This window comes from Micromesistius poutassou (genome assembly GCF_964030765.1).
Source record: "Micromesistius poutassou genome assembly, chromosome: 4".
NCBI classification, from domain to species: Eukaryota; Metazoa; Chordata; class Actinopteri; order Gadiformes; family Gadidae; genus Micromesistius; species Micromesistius poutassou.
The window spans coordinates 18,555,175-18,571,111 of NC_140274.1; the positions used below are offsets into that span (position 1 = coordinate 18,555,175).

The following is a 15,937-nucleotide window of genomic DNA, read 5'->3' on the forward strand; positions in this document are numbered from 1 at the left end:
GCTACGTGGGCTCCAGCGCTCAGCTGCTCCTCTTCCAGACCAACAAACACAGAAGCGCTCAGACCACACTGGAGAACCGCAGCGCGGTTCAGTTGCCCTCGCACCACAGAGCCCTCCGGGATCCAAAGTGACTCCCGATTAGACCAGAGTACACCAGTGTGGCTTTGTTAAGACAGGCAGTTTCAATTCAATTTTATTCAATTTTATTTGTATAGCCCCTTAATCACCATTACAGTCTCAAAGGGCTTAACAGGCCAAGTATTTATTCCACCCTCCTGACCCAAGCCCCCACACGGGCAAGAAAAAACTCCCTTACTCAGCAAGGAAGAAGAGAGGGAGGATTATATTCTGTTTTAGGGCTGTTGATATGCATGTGTGCATTATGTGTGGGACATGGATAATGTGTGTGTCTGTGTGTGTGTGCGTGTGTAGCTTCTGTTAGAGAGGCTGGAGGAGCTGATGGGGAGGTACGAGGAGGTGCTGGAGGAGAAGCAGGAGGACCCAGAAGCTGCTCCTTCCGAAGGAGCTGGTTCAAAAGGTGAACTCCCCTCCCAGCAGGACGCTGTGTGTTAGGGCTGACATATTATACCACCAGGTGTGAGTGTGATTAGTCGTTACAAGCCGTTTTGAAGCCTCTTCTGACAAGTGGGCACGTCCACCTAGATGTGTGACAGATAGATGAGCAACGTGTGCTACAGTCCACTGGGTAGGCTGGTAGACTGATCTATCCTGCACACATCTAGGTGGACACGCCCACTTGTGATGTCAGAAATGGCAGATTCTCAAAAAGGCTTGTAATGGCTCATCACACACACCTGGTGGCATGTCATGGGACCTTTAATACATCAAGCGTGGCTAGCGGTGTTATGGTGTTGGAAAGGTTGGATGATAGCATGGCTAGCCTGTGAGCGTGTGTGCTCCGATTCAGGCGTGGTGCATCCCAGGCCTGTGATGAGAGGGAAGACGAAGAAGATGTAGCCTTCCTCGTCTAGTGCCGTCATGGAATCCTGGGAAGGCATTCGTATCGACGTTCATCATCAGTCATTTGACAAACACTGAAATATCCAAAGAATGTGAATACGAGGTTAGGGTTAGTGATCGTATTCACATTCTCTGGATATTTCAATGTTTGTCAAATTATATGAAGGCACTGAAAGGAATGGTGACCCTAGAGCCAACAAGGATACAATCAGACTCCAATGACTTTTTATTTTGTATTTAATTCACTTTGCAGTTAACTTCAAATGAAGACAGTTTCAATGTATTTATACAGGGTTTCAGGGACAGTAAAAATGTAAAAAGTGTTTTTTGTGTAGGAGCTCAAACATGTAAACAACAGGAATGTCTGTGGGCGGGGCCAACTGCCCTCCGCCTGGTCACATGATCCATTGTTGGCCTCAAAAGTTTTCTTTACAAACAGAAGAATGTTCCAGAGCACATCGTCTCACAACCTGTTACAAAAGTTAGAATAATACTAATGTATCCTCAACCCCTTGCCTGGCCACCCAGCATCCATCACTGCCGTCTATCCCCCATTCTGACGGCAGCACGCTCCCATTACAGCTTTACATATATATATTTATATATTTACAGCATATATTTGTACATATATTTAAGAAAGATAAAAATAACCTTGACCTCTTCGTCACTCATAATTCTCTCTGCAGTGAACACTCCACACAGAGCAGATACACGCCCTGGCTAACTAGCCTCATACCACGCTGTAGCTATGAAGCTACTTAGTGTCATCCTGCAAGAAGGCTAGCTACTGTCAATATGATACTAGCATGTGCCCATACCATGCTGTAGCTAGCAGACTGGCTAGTGTCTATAGCGTGCTGTAGCTACATTCCATACAACACGCCACAAGTCTAGCTAGTGTTTTATCCATGGGGTCATACCATGCTTTGGCTAGTGTCCACACTGTGATCTAGCTCAAAATTTTGCCAATGTACACATCACACTGTGGCTAGTGTTAATAATCCACACAAGCTAGCACCCATAACATCCTCAAGCTAGTATGACCATACAGCATTCTAGCTAGCACACTAGCTAGTGTCCATATCGTGCCCTAGCTAGTGTCACCGTAGAGCGTGCTTGCTAGCACACTAGCTAGTGTCCATACCATTATATGACTAGTGTCCATTTGGGGGTGTAGCTAGTAGCCATACCATGCTTAAGCTAGTCTTCATAAAGGTGACATATTATACCACCAGGTGTGAATGTTATTAGCCGTTACAAGCCGTTCTGAAAGTGGGCGTGTCCACCTAGATGTGTGCTGGATAGATCAGCCTACCCAGTGGACTGGAGCAAACGTTGCTCATCTATCCGTCATACATCTAGGTGGACACGCCCACTTGTGATTTCAGAAGAGGCAGATTGTAAGGGCTAATCACACTCACACCTGGTGGTATAATATGTCACCGTTAAGATAGTGTTCATACGGTTATCCAGCTAGTGCCCATACAATGCTCTCGTTAGCTTTGATATAAAAAATAGTGTATCGACAACTAGACATGCTCCTTCATGTCTTTGCAGATACGTAGTTGTAACTGTTAAATAACGTTGATTTATTTGACCCTTAAATAAAATCTAAAGTCCAATTTCTCAGACTTATGCAACCCTCGCCATGGAAGGCCGCTACAGAGGAGCCCTATCTGGTCCCTACACGTCATTACCCACCCCGACGCCATGTCATAACCACCCGACTAGATGTCATAACCACCTCAATTAGACGTCACTAACCACCCGACTAGACGTCGTTAACCACCCCACTAGACGTCACTAACCACCCGACTAGACGTCGTTAACCACCCCACTAGACGTCACTAACCACCCGAGTAGACGCCAGTAACTACCAAACTAGATGTCATAACAACCTGACTAGACGTCTGAAACCACCTCAATTAGACGTCACAAACCACCTCAATTAGACGTCACTAACCACCCGAATAGACGTCGTTAACCACCCGACTAGACGTCGTTAACCACCCGACTAGACGTCGTTAACCACCCGACTAGACGTCGTTAACCACCCGACTAGACGTCGTTAACCACCCGACTAGACGTCGTTAACCACCCGACTAGACGTCGTTAACCACCCGACTAGACGTCACTAGCCACCCGACTAGACGTCACTAACCACCCGACTAGACGTCACTAGCCACCCGACTAGACGTCACTAGCCACCCGACATGCGTCACTGACACCCCTGACTGAATGTGATCGTTTTACCTTGACAATGGTCATGACATTATAATGATAAATTATATCCATCTTATTTAAATAAATGGATGTTAAAAATAGTTTAAAAACAAAGACCTTATTACAATGCTGAGGATGTTTGAAGAGCACTCTAGTTGTTCCCTGCTCAACACAACCAATCATGGCCGCTAACCACCCGTAACAAACTAGCGGTAATGGAGAAGTCAGGTATGGACACTCTTCGAGACCTTCTGCCCTCCCTACATCAGCATCCTCACCTTTAAAGCTTTGTACAACCCTAATCTGTGTCTGTGTGTGTCTGTGTGTCTCTACATGGCGAGGGGTGTGGTTGCCGTGGTGACGGCGGGGGAGGCGGGGCTGTGTCTGGGCGGGGCTAGCTCCAGCAGGGCGCTGACAGTCCCGGACACCAGGGGGAGCCCTCTCTCCTCCAGAACATGGAGGGGCAGACACAGCTGGTTCTACACACACACACAAATAGAGATACATACACACAGACACACACAATCCCACATACAAACAGAGATATACACACACACACACACACCAAGATATACAAACACACACACACACACACACACACACACACACACACACCAGAAGGAGAACAGAAGGGGATAAAACAAAAGGATTTCAACAAATGAATAAATAATAAATAACTTTAGCCATGGCAACAGAACTACAGGAAGCAGGTGAGAAAAAAAAAATACAGAAGGATGTGGATATTACCTGTGTGTGTGTGTGTGTGGATAATATGTGTGCGTGTGGCAGTAGAGGACACAGCACTGATTTGAGTAAAACAGGGTGTGGCCAGCCAACTTGGTGGGAGGGGCGGGACTAGGGTCTACAGGAGCTACAGGGTCTACATGGTCTACAGGAACTGCAGTGTCTAAAGAGTGGACAGGGTCTACAGGATATACAGGAGCTGCAGGGTCTAAAGAGTGGACAGGGTCTACAGGAGCTGCAGGGTCTAAAGAGTCTACAGGGTCTAAAGAGTCTACAGGGTCTAAAGAGTCTGCAGGGTCTACAGGAGCTGCAGGGTCTACAGGAGCTGCAGGGTCTTCAGAGTGGACAGGGTCTTCAGGAGCTACAGGGTCTACAGGAGCTGCAGGGTCTACAGAGTGGACAGGGTCTACAGGAGCTGCAGGGTCTACAGAGTGGACAGGGTCTACAGGAGCTGCAGGGTCTTCAGAGTGGACAGGGTCTAAAGAGTGGACAGGGTCTTCAGGAGCTACAGGGTCTACAGGAGCTGCAGGATCTAAAGGAGATGCAGGGTCTACAGGAGCCGCCCTACACCTACAGGCTGTGTGTGTGTGTGTGTGTGTGTGTGTGTGTGTGTGTGTGTGTGTGTGTGTGTGTGTGTGTGTGTGTGTGTGTGTGTGTGTGTGTGTGTGTGTGTGTGTGTGAGAGACATATTGAACAGTAAAAGGTAAAGGGGATGAACCAAAGTGAAGAGGGTAATGGAGAGAGAGAGAGAGAGAGATTTAGTCCCAGTTTCTGTTGATTTTGAGATGACATCACCGCAACATCACCTTCCCCTCGTGAAAACTCATCTAAACTGCATGCAGGCGTGCCTACTAGTTTGAGTGTGTGTGCTTCCGATCTGTGTGGGAGTTTGAGAGTATGTTTGTGTGTGTTACCTGTGGAACACCAATCCTGCGACACGCCTCGAGAAAGTTTTCAACATTGCGGCGACACTTTGCCATCGTCAATTTAGGCTGTGAAGAAAGGGACAGACTAATGTATAGACTGTAGCTGTGATAAAGGACAGACTGCAGCTGTGATAAAGGACAGACTATCTGTGATAAAACAGACTGTATTTGTGATAAAGGAAAGACTGTATCTGTGATAAAGGACTGACTGTATCTGTGATAAAGGACTGACTGTAATTGTGATAAAGGACTGACTGTAGCTGTGATGAAGATCAGACTGTAGCTGTGATAAAGATCAGACTGTGGCTGTGATAAAGTTCCTTGGGGTATACTCACCACAGCGGGGGAGGGGACGTGGATGCTGGACACAGAGCGTGGGCGTACGTGATTGGCAAGATGACACAGGACCACCCCGTCGGTCAAGGCTGCACCCAGGTCGCTAGGCAACGACACCTTGAGTCGAGCCTCGATGTTCTGAGGGAGATGGCCGCTTCATGTTGTGATTAGGGCCATCACAAATACAATATACCAAGCTTAGGCTGATCATTACGCTAAATATTCAATTCCCAGCGCGTATCTCTGAGTTTTTTTCCTTTTCATTTATATAGTGTTAAATTAATAACAAAAAAGCTAAATGCCTTTTAATATTATTAGAAGGCAGAGATTTTTCGTATCTTTTGGCCCTGTTTAAACATTGAAAAGGCTGCTAAACACGTGTTTATTAAGATTGTTCTTCAGGCTGAGAGGTTTCAGATGAAGGAGAGAGACTCAGGGCTGACCTTGCGCAACTGCTCCACTAGTTGTGCCTCCTCTCCCACCAGGGCAGGAGGAGCAGGAGGAGGTGCAGCAGGGGCTCCATCACCTAGAGGAGAAGAGGAATGTTAGTGGAGACGTTCCCCACAGCCTAAGAGCTAAGAGCAGCTGGGAGAAGCTGGGATGAGGTGAGAGGAGCTGGCATGAAGAGGGCGGGGCTAGGATGAATTTAAAAAAGGAGATGGAGGAGGGGAGAGTGACTACGAGTAGCTAGGAGGAGGAGCCAGCTGCGTTACCTTTCCTTTTGTCCTCTCGCATACTCAGACGATATAGAAAGCTCTCTGGTCTCTGATTGGCTGACCGGCTCGGGGACACACCTCCAGCATTAGGATAGGAAGGGGATTGGTGGGCTGAAAAAAAGAGCAAGAGTTGTATCGGTCACTGGTTCACAACACAGTGAAGTAGTTCACCATTACAGTGAACACTGATGTAATTCAATAGTACACAGGATGGTGGTACACAGAACAGTGACATAGTTCAGTCGTACACAGAACAGTGATATAGTTCAGTGCTACCGAAAAAAACGTACAGTGACAAAGTTCACTTAGTACACAGAACACACTCAGGCATGTTGTCCCGTCCGTGCGAGGGCTAAAACACGCGAGAGTGTCTGCCATATATATGACTACCAAGGCTTCCAGCTTCGTCTAGTTCTGTGTCATACAGAATTTTTAAACAACTTTTTTTTTTTAATGCCTTTCTTAGTGGTTAAATCAATGAATTGTATTTCATCGAAAAGAATGCCCCCTTGCAAAATGTTACCGGCCCCTCAGTGACCTCGTCCTGGTGCCAAGCCAAATGACCCAACGCCCAAACTGTGACGTGACATGCTCACTCTGCAGGGAGGGTGTGGATCAACAGAACAACACAACACAGTGTTCGACGGTGTTTACCTGTGGACGACAAGGCAGCCCTCTCCTCTCCCTGCTGCAGGACAGAAGAGACAAACACAAGATTACATACTTGAGCACACACACACACACACACACACACACACACACACACACACACACACACACACACACACACACACACACACACACACACACACACACACACACACACACACACACACACACACACACACACACATTATGATTATGAAAAAGATGATTTGATTGTAATGTTATTATAATATGGTTATCGGATAATTATAATGAACAGGGTTATAAAAGTATCATTATAACATTATAAAGTGTTATAGCATTTATTATAAAGCTATTACAATTATATAATGAAGTGTTAGCAGTTATTATAATATGCTTATTGTTATATTGAACAATTATGATGATTGGTATTACGTAAGAAAAACACTACATCCATTATAGTATTTATTATATGTATTGTATTATATGAACATTGGTATAGCAGGAGTTATGATTTTACTGTTATTGTAATATTAAAATACAATTATAATTACATTCACATTTGAATGACGTTATTATTATATTGCCATTTTTATATAATAATGAAGTGTTATAGCAGTGTTATTATAATATGGTTATTGTTATATTATAATGAAGTGTTATAGTAGTTTTTATTAGAATATGATTATTGTTATATTTAAAAGAACAGTGGTATAGTAGTGTTATTATAATATGGTTATTAAATATTGCATTAGTATGATATGGGGTATTGAATAAGATACATAACACTTTACATCCATTATAATATTTATTATATGCATTTTATTATATGAACATTGCTATAGCAGGGGTAATTAATATATTGTTATAGTCAAAAAAATTGTCAAATTCTAATATATATAATATATTCATATTTGAATGAGGGTTTTTTTTTTTACCATGAAGAGGGCGGAGTCATCTGTATGTGTGGAACGTCTGGAGGGACAAACACTCTGAACACACACACACTTAGAGATGAGAGATGGAAGGGGGCTTTGACCCACATGGACAATGTAATAACAGGACACACACACACACACACACACACACACACACACACACACACACACACACACACACACACACACACACACACACACACACACATTACCTCTCTGTCTCCAGGGACCAGCTTGGTCGGACTCAGGGCTTTATGCTGAAATAGAAGTAAAACATAGTGGTTATAATCACAGTAAAACCGCTTTTGTCAGACGGTAACGTCGCCTAGCAACCATAGTAACCCACCTTTGCATAGGCGGGGGCGGAGTCTCGTGGGTTGGCTTGGCTACGGCTCCTCTCCTCTTCATAGCGCTGAGCAGCGATCTGGGCCTCCCTCCTCACTCGCTCCACTCCTCCTCCTGGTGGTCTCTACATTACACATTCCAACAGTTACTCCTCCACTTCCTCCTCCTCCTCCTCCTCCTCCTCCACATTCAACAGTTACTCCTCCACCTCCTCCACATTCAACAGTTACTCCTCCACTTCCTCCACATTCAACAGTTACTCCTCCACCTCCTCCACATTCACATTCAACAGTTAGTCCTCCACTTCCTCCTCCCCCTCCACCTTCAACAGTTACTCCACCACCTCCCCCTCCTCCTCCTTCAACAGTTACTCCACCACCTCCTCCTCTTCCACATTCAACAGTTACTCCACCACCTCCTCCTCCATATTCAAGTTACTCCTCCAGTTCCTCCTCCTCCACATTCCACAGGTTCAACTCCACCTCCACAGCTACATTGCTCATCCACCTCATTCAAGAGTTACACTACTCCATCTCCTCCTCCTGCTCCCTGTTCAACAGTTACCCTCCTCCACCTCCCTGTTCAACAGTTAAACTCCACCAACACTTTGTCCTCCCCACCTGCTGTCTCACCTGATGATCAGCACTAGGGGGCGCTGTCGAAGCACTGTCCACCACACTCCTGTCAGAGAGAGACAGTACAGGTGAGTACAGGTAGGAGAGACAATACAGGAGGGAGAGGAAAGGTGAGGGAGGGTCAGGTGAGAGAGACTAAACACAGGTAAGAGAGAGGAGAGATTGACAGATGACAACTGATGAGGATGGCAGGTGAGAGAAACAAGTGAGGGACAGGTGAGAGAGAATAGGGAAAAGAGAACAGTTGAAACGGCAGGTGAGAGAGAGACCAGGTGAAAGAGACAGGTAAGAGAGAAAGAGGTTAGAGAAAGACCAGGTGAGAGAGAGAGAGGTAAAAGAGAAAGAGGTGGGAGAGACCCAGTGAGAGAAAGAGAAAGGCAAGAGAGTAAGAGGTGAGCGAGAAAGACAGGGTCCGGTAGAGGAACATAGGTTTCAAACCTGTTGTGTCTCCTCAACTCCTCCCTGTGGGGAATGGCTTTACCTGGAGATCCCTGCAGGCAGAGAGAGAGAGACACACACACAGGTAAGTAGCCAGACAGTTAAACTGAAAGTGGTCAGTGAAAGTGAGAGCGTCAAAGCAAGCCAGAGAGAGTTGTGGGTGTGGCCAGAGAGAGGGGCATGGCTAGATGAGACCCCCGCCATGCCAAAAAATAAATATAATAAAAATAAATAAATATAAATAATAAATATAATGCAATTAATAATTACTCTCTAAAACTCTTAAATGGTGTATCAAAGAGATACACTCTGGACAGGCCCTCTGGCATGTCCAGAGGGAAGTGGTGGGTGGGACCAGATAGAGGGGCGTGGCTAGAGGAGAGTGGTGGGTGGGACCAGAGAGAGAGGCGTGGCTAGGGGAGAGTGGTGGGTGGGACCAGATAGAGGGGCGTGGCTAGAGGAGAGTGGTGGGTGGGACCAGATAGAGGGGCGTGGGAGCAGAGAGGGGGGCGTGGCTAGAGGAGAGGTGTGTGGGAGCAGAGAGAGGGGCGTGGCTAGAGGAGAGTGGTGGGTGGGACCAGAGAGAGGGGCGTGGCTATAGGAGAGTGGTGGGTGGGACCAGAGAGAGGGGCGTGGCTATAGGAGAGTGGTGGGTGGGACCAGAGAGAGAGGCGTGGCTATAGGAGAGTGGTGGGTGGGACCAGAGAGAGGGGCGTGGCTAGAGGAGAGGTATGTGGGAGCAGAGAGAGAGCCGTGGCTAGAGGAGAGGTGGGTGGGACCAGAGAGAGGGGCGTGGCTAGAGGAGAGGTATGTGGGAGCAGAGAGAGAAGCGTGGCTAGAGGAGAGGTGTGTGGGACCAGAGAGAGGGGCGTGGCTAGAGGAGGTGTGTGGGAGCAGAGAGAGGGGCGTGGCTAGAGGAGAGGTGGGTGGGACCAGAGAGAGGGGCGTGGCTAGAGGAGGTGTGTGGGAGCAGAGAGAGGGGCGTGGCTAGAGGAGAGGTGGGTGGGACCAGAGAGAGGGGCGTGGCTAGAGGAGAGGTGTGTGGGAGCAGAGAGAGGGGTGTGGCTAAAGGAGAGAGGTGGGTGGGACCAGAGAGGGGTGTGGCTAGAGGAGGTGTGTGGGAGCAGAGAGAGAGGCGTGGCTAGAGGAGAGGTGGGTGGGACCAGAGAGAGGGGCGTGGCTAGAGGAGAGGTGTGTGGGAGCAGAGAGAGGGGTGTGGCTAAAGGAGAGAGGTGGGTGGGACCAGAGAGGGGTGTGGCTAGAGGAGAGGTATGTGGGAGCAGAGAGAGAGGCGTGGCTAGAGGAGAGGTGTGTGGGAGCAGAGAGAGGGGTGTGGCTAGAGGAGAGTGGTGGGTGGGACCAGAGAGGTGTGTGGCTAGAGGAGAGGTATGTGGGAGCAGAGAGAGGGGCGTGGCTAGAGGAGAGTGGTGGGTGGGACCAGAGAGAGAGGCGTGGCTAGAGTAGGGGGTGGGTCTACCTCTGTGGTGATGCGTCTCTCTATGTAGGCCATGAACTGAGAACTGAGGCTGATGCCATCGGCTCCTCCACGTCCCTCGTCGTCCTCATCTGGACAGCTGTCTATAAAGTCTATCTGCTCCGACTCTACTGCGCACACACACACACACACACACACACACACACACACACACACACACACACACACACACACACACACACACACACACACACACACACACACACACACACACACACACACACACACACACAATGAAGTGTTTTCATAATGGTTAAACAGTAACAAGCCACATTACCCCAGACCTGTGTGTGTGTGTGTGTGTGTGTGTGTATATGTGTGTTACCAGATCCGTTGGGTCCTGGTGGTCCTAGTCTACGATGTCGCTGCTCCTCTGACTGCTCCTCAACGGGCTGAAACACACAGGAAGAAGATGAAGAACAGGAAGTGAAGTATAGTAGTATTAAGTAGTACTAGTAGTATTAGTTATAGTACTATTACCTCATTACCAGACCATAGTCTGGCACTAGTCATAATATTAATTAATTAACTGGTAGTTGTAGTACTAGTTTTAGTAGTAGTATTATTACCTCGTTACCAGACCATCTCTTGTCTCCACTGTCCACACTGTTGAACCCTGAGTCCAGTGCGCCATAGGGGCGGCCGAGGTAGAGATCCTCACTACTATAGAGAGAGAGAGAGAGAGAGAGAGAGAGAGAGAGAGAGAGAGAGAGAGAGAGAGAGAGAGAGAGAGAGAGAGAGAGACCTTAATGCTATAATGTAATTGTTATATTGTTGTTATATTGTTATATTAAATGTTATCAAGAGTTATAGACCTCAATATTATACAATATATTGTAATATAATGTGATATATTGTAATGTAATATGTATCATATCTAGGAGTTGTATACTTGGATATTATAACATAATGTATTGTAATGTAATATGTATAATATCCACGAGTTGTACACCTGAATATTATGACAATGAAATGTACTGTAATATGTAATTTGTAATAGTACCACGAGTTGAAGACTTGAGTCCTCCGCTCAAACTCTGGGAGGTCCGATGTGGTCTTCGCTGCCTCCTGGTTCAGGTATTTAAATATGTGGATTTTACCCTTTATACACACCTAGAACAAAAAAAAAAAAAATATATATATATATCTTTATGCACATCTAGAACAAACAATAGACAAACAAATATATTGTTATGCACTGAATACAGTTGTGTGGTGGTTCTGTGTGTGTTTTACGTGTGCGGGGGGGCTTTGCAGGGGGTTGTGGTCCAGGATGATGGCGTGGAGGTGGGTCAGCTGGCGGTAGCAGGAGGGGATGGAGGTCACCTTGTTGCACGAGAAGTCCAGACGCACCAGGGGCAGCACCGACAGCTCTACACACACGTTACATGTTATACACACACATTTAAAAAAATATCACACACACACACACACACACACACACACACACACACACACACACACACACACACACACACACACACACACACACACACACACACACACACACACACACACACACACACACACACACACACCTAATTTTTATAAGGTACTTTTTTTAAAGAAATATGTACAATTGTATAAATATTTCATGTAAGTGGACGGACAAGAAAAAAAGCATTTGATCAGTTACAGAACTGAAAACCATAACGAAAACTAAAACCGTGACACACACACAGCGTACCAGCAGGTAGGTGGAGCAGGTGGTTTCTACGTATGTTCAGGTCTCTCAGGGTCTCCAGCCGACCCACCTGGGAGGGCAGCACCTGGATCTCATTACAGCTCACATCCTGTTAACATAGACACACACCCATCCTCATCACATCCTGTTAACAGACACATCTCCATTCTCATCACATCCTGTTAACAGACACATCTCTATCCTCATCACATCCTGTTAACAGACACACCTCCATCCACAACACATCCTGTCAATATAAACACCGTCATCATCACCACCCACATCAACATCATGAAGACGAGAGGGGAGAGACAGGAGAGCAGACAGACAGGAGAGCAGATGGACAAGACATACATGAGAGCAGAGAGACAGGAGAGCAGACAGACAGGTACAGACCAGTTCCGTCAGGTGTCTGAGCTGACCCAGCTCCTCCGGGAGGGAAACCAGTTTGTTGTTGCAGGCGATCAGAACCTTGAGAGGCAGACTGCACACCACCGCGGGCAGGACACACAGCTGGTTCCGACTGGAGAAATACATTCATATATTATAAACACATATTACTACTACCTTAATATAGTATATAGTTCTTCTATATTAATATTAATTAATATAAACCACTGCCCGCCGGTAGGATACAGCTGGTTCTGACTTGAGATATATATCTATGAATATTAGGGCTGAAGTTCTGGGCGGTGGATCGATTGGTTGGTCGATATGCATTTGTTCAACCAAATTCTCCTTTGTTGGAAAACCCCTGGTATTCCTTTCTTAATGAAAAACACTGCTTAAACCAATATTTTCGGAGGGTAGGAGAGACAAATGCAGACAATTTTTGGATTTATAGGCCGTATTGTGTTGAAAATATAATTTATTAATAAAAATATTAAAGGCTCTTTAGTTTGTTTTAATAATTGTATAGTTTAACGACTATAAGACTTAATAAATAAATAAAACAGGAGGTCAAAACACCCCAGTATTCACAACTTTGAACACTTAAGGAAGTTAGTCGTAACTAACTGAACATCTACTCTTCTCCAGACTAATAAGAATATGTCACAGAAGTTGCCGGTGTGACAGCATCTTATTAAAAAATCTACAACTCTACCTGGCACGACGCTCCGTGGCTCGTCTGGTGTGCGACCCGTACATGATTTAAGCTCGGACCATGAGTGGATCTGAAACCCACTGACTTTCTCTGAACAGCCCTAACTGGACAAGAGCCCTTATTTTTATATAGAAATCTCTATCTATATATAGATATATAAATCCCCCCACCCACCATCCCAGCAGACGGTTATACCCAGTGAAACATTGTTTATTATGACAAACAATCGCAATGAAATGACATGACTGGCACACACCCTGTGTTTGTACCTGATGTTGGAGGTGTGTGTGTGTGTACCTAAGGTTTAGGTCGGTGAGGGTGTGTGTGAACTGGATGTTAAGGATGGCGATGGAGAGTGAGTGTATACCTAAAGGGCTGATTATGGTCCCACATTCATGCAACGCAAGGACCATGCAGACGCTTTGACGCAGTCGTGAACCTGTTTTGGTTCTGCGTCGGGTTTTAGTGAGCGGACCAATCACAGCCCTTGCTGCTGCGTCGCCTCAACGCAAGGTTACAATTTTTGAGAGGTGCACATCAGGCCCTTGCGGTGGACGCAAGGAGGGTCCGCAAGGACGTAACGGGTCCGCAAGGATGTAACGGGTCCGTAACCCCCCTTGCGTTGCGTGAACGTGGGACCATAATCAGCCCTTAAGGATTAGGTAGGTGAGGGTGTCTGTACCTGATGTTTAGGTAGGTGAGTGCCTGAAGGTTCACCAGGCTGTCTGGTAGGGTGCGCAGGCAGTTGTGATAGAGGTTTAAACTCTCCAGCGACACGAAGACACACACCTCCGCTGGGACCTCAGCCAACCGGTTCCGGGACAGATCTGGTCTCACACACACACACACAATTGGGAATGTTATACTGAGCCTGGCTTCTAGAGGCCCTAATTACCAGAGTACTAGCATGTTTTATTGTCATGACTTAAGTACTAGTATGCTTACCTGGATCCCAGGGGCCCTCATGACCAGAGCACTAGTATGCTTAACTGGCTCCGAGGGGCCCTAATAACCAGAGTACTAGTATCCTTAACTGGCTCCGAGGGGCCCTAATAACCAGAGTACTAAAAGATTTAACTGGCCCCTCAGGGGCCGTCGTGACCTCATAATCATATTGGTAGGTTATACTGAGCCTCATTTGGCATAATCATTTTCCCTTCAGGGTGTGTGTGTTCCATTACACACAACTATATAAAATAATGGAAGCTCTTCCAAGAACATCAACTGACTTGTGTACATCTTGTTTAAGCACTTGTGATAAACGTAGAACTGTGTGTCCTATTATGCTCTTGAATACCACAAGTAAAAAAAAACATTGTACTCGTAATTTCCTTACACTCTGTCCATCTTGTTTTTAACTAGGCCATGTTGCACGTAAATACGTTTTCGTAGCTACTGTAGTTATGCAACTTAGTTTATGTTTTCATTGTTCTCAGCGTCACTTGGCAGTCACTTTGGATAAAGGTGTCAGCCAAATGATTAAATGTAATACATTTGTGTAACGTCTGTGTGTGTAGCTGTAGGGAATCTGAACTCTCCAGTAGAAAGTACACATCCCCATGGCAATGTCTGCTTCCTGTGGGCCGGCATTATGGGATGCACTGGCAAACAGATGGAGACGTGTGGACATTGGATGTTTCTCTAGGGACAATGGATCTTGCAAACTGAGTGATGTGGAGGTCTGGTGCCTAGATGAGACATTCCACAGTAAATTGCATCAATGAAAGACAGTCTGTCTGTCTGGTGATCTCTGTCTGAGTTCAGCTGAGCCTGGACCAGGCTGTTACCTGCTAGAAAAGGAAGGGAGGGAGGGGGGGAGGGGCCAGTGTTTGTGTTTTCTAATGGCTCCATGCCGCAATCATAACCGGGATATTTAACGCTCCTGGTCTATGAATATATACAGCATGCCACTGCCACAGTACTTCTCTTTTCTCTGATCTGCTAAGGCTACTAGTGGTAACTTCTGGGGATCAGTAGAATACCATAATGACAGGCTACCAGTATTGTTGTTTACTAGACAGCCAACTCCTGCTGTCCCGTGTGATGTCCCGGGCTGCAGGACACAGGCTTCAACTGGCAGGGTCAACTTCTCTAGATGGACAACTTTTTACATTCAACTAGACTCTCAGGACCAAGCTGGTTCCGAATCTTCAAGTGCAGGTCCGGTCTGACGGCTAACCGGATAGCAACACTAGCTCTTTAAGGACCCCACTTCTTCCAGTAGTCCTGATGGGCTGATCTGTGGACAAGTGGGGGACTAAGGACTCAAAAATATGTCACGTTTAATCACCAAATAAACTTAAATTAGAGTTATTTAAGTCCCAAGTTGGTCCTGGTGGCATCCCCCCGAACTCCTCCTCACCAGGCCTCCCGTCAAACACCGGGACCTACTACTCGTGCCCCCCCGCCCCCGGCTTCTGGGAGCCAGGGCGGGGTTGACCCGGCCCATCCCCGCGGCCGAATCCCGGCTCGGACTCACCGGCCCTGGTTGTGTCTGTGAGGTCGTGGTTGGCGGCGCTCCGGGGGAACTCCTTCAGCTTCCTGCCGCTCAGGTTCAGGGCACCGGTGGCCGAGGCTTCGTCCAACGCCCGGTCCAGGGACCTGTTCCACGACGACGCCGGAGCCGACCCTCCGTTATTCTCGACCAAAACACTCCCGGGGACGCAAAATCCGGGTCCGGTAGAATCCGCAGACCCCAGTAGAACCGAGGCGGCCATTACACACTAGGCTAGTTAGCTGCTAAC

The 15,937-nt window shown here is 46.9% G+C and overlaps 1 protein-coding gene across 4 annotated transcripts; it reads right to left on the reverse strand.

Annotated features, from left to right (window-relative positions):
• Window positions 1-1,194: 1,194 nt before the first annotated feature.
• lrch3 (leucine-rich repeats and calponin homology (CH) domain containing 3) lies at window positions 1,195-15,937 on the reverse strand. 4 transcript variants are annotated; one of them, XM_084467368.1, is made up of 20 exons: window positions 15,673-15,937; window positions 13,876-14,020; window positions 12,485-12,611; window positions 12,092-12,197; window positions 11,641-11,777; window positions 11,408-11,517; window positions 10,974-11,067; window positions 10,730-10,796; window positions 10,387-10,511; window positions 8,910-8,962; window positions 8,457-8,517; window positions 7,838-7,960; window positions 7,704-7,748; window positions 7,492-7,545; window positions 6,581-6,614; window positions 5,924-6,037; window positions 5,654-5,736; window positions 5,211-5,348; window positions 4,863-4,940; window positions 1,195-3,683 (listed from the first exon to the last, which is right to left on the reverse strand). In XM_084467368.1, the coding sequence occupies exons 1-20, from the start codon at window positions 15,908-15,910 to the stop codon at window positions 3,534-3,536; spliced, it is 2,082 nt and encodes a 693-aa protein (XP_084323494.1). In that variant the 5' UTR covers window positions 15,911-15,937; the 3' UTR covers window positions 1,195-3,533. The 4 variants fall into 4 exon arrangements, with proteins under 4 accessions (XP_084323494.1, XP_084323495.1, XP_084323493.1 ...); XM_084467369.1 differs by having other exon boundaries at window positions 8,469-8,517; window positions 10,387-10,514; XM_084467367.1 differs by having other exon boundaries at window positions 10,387-10,514.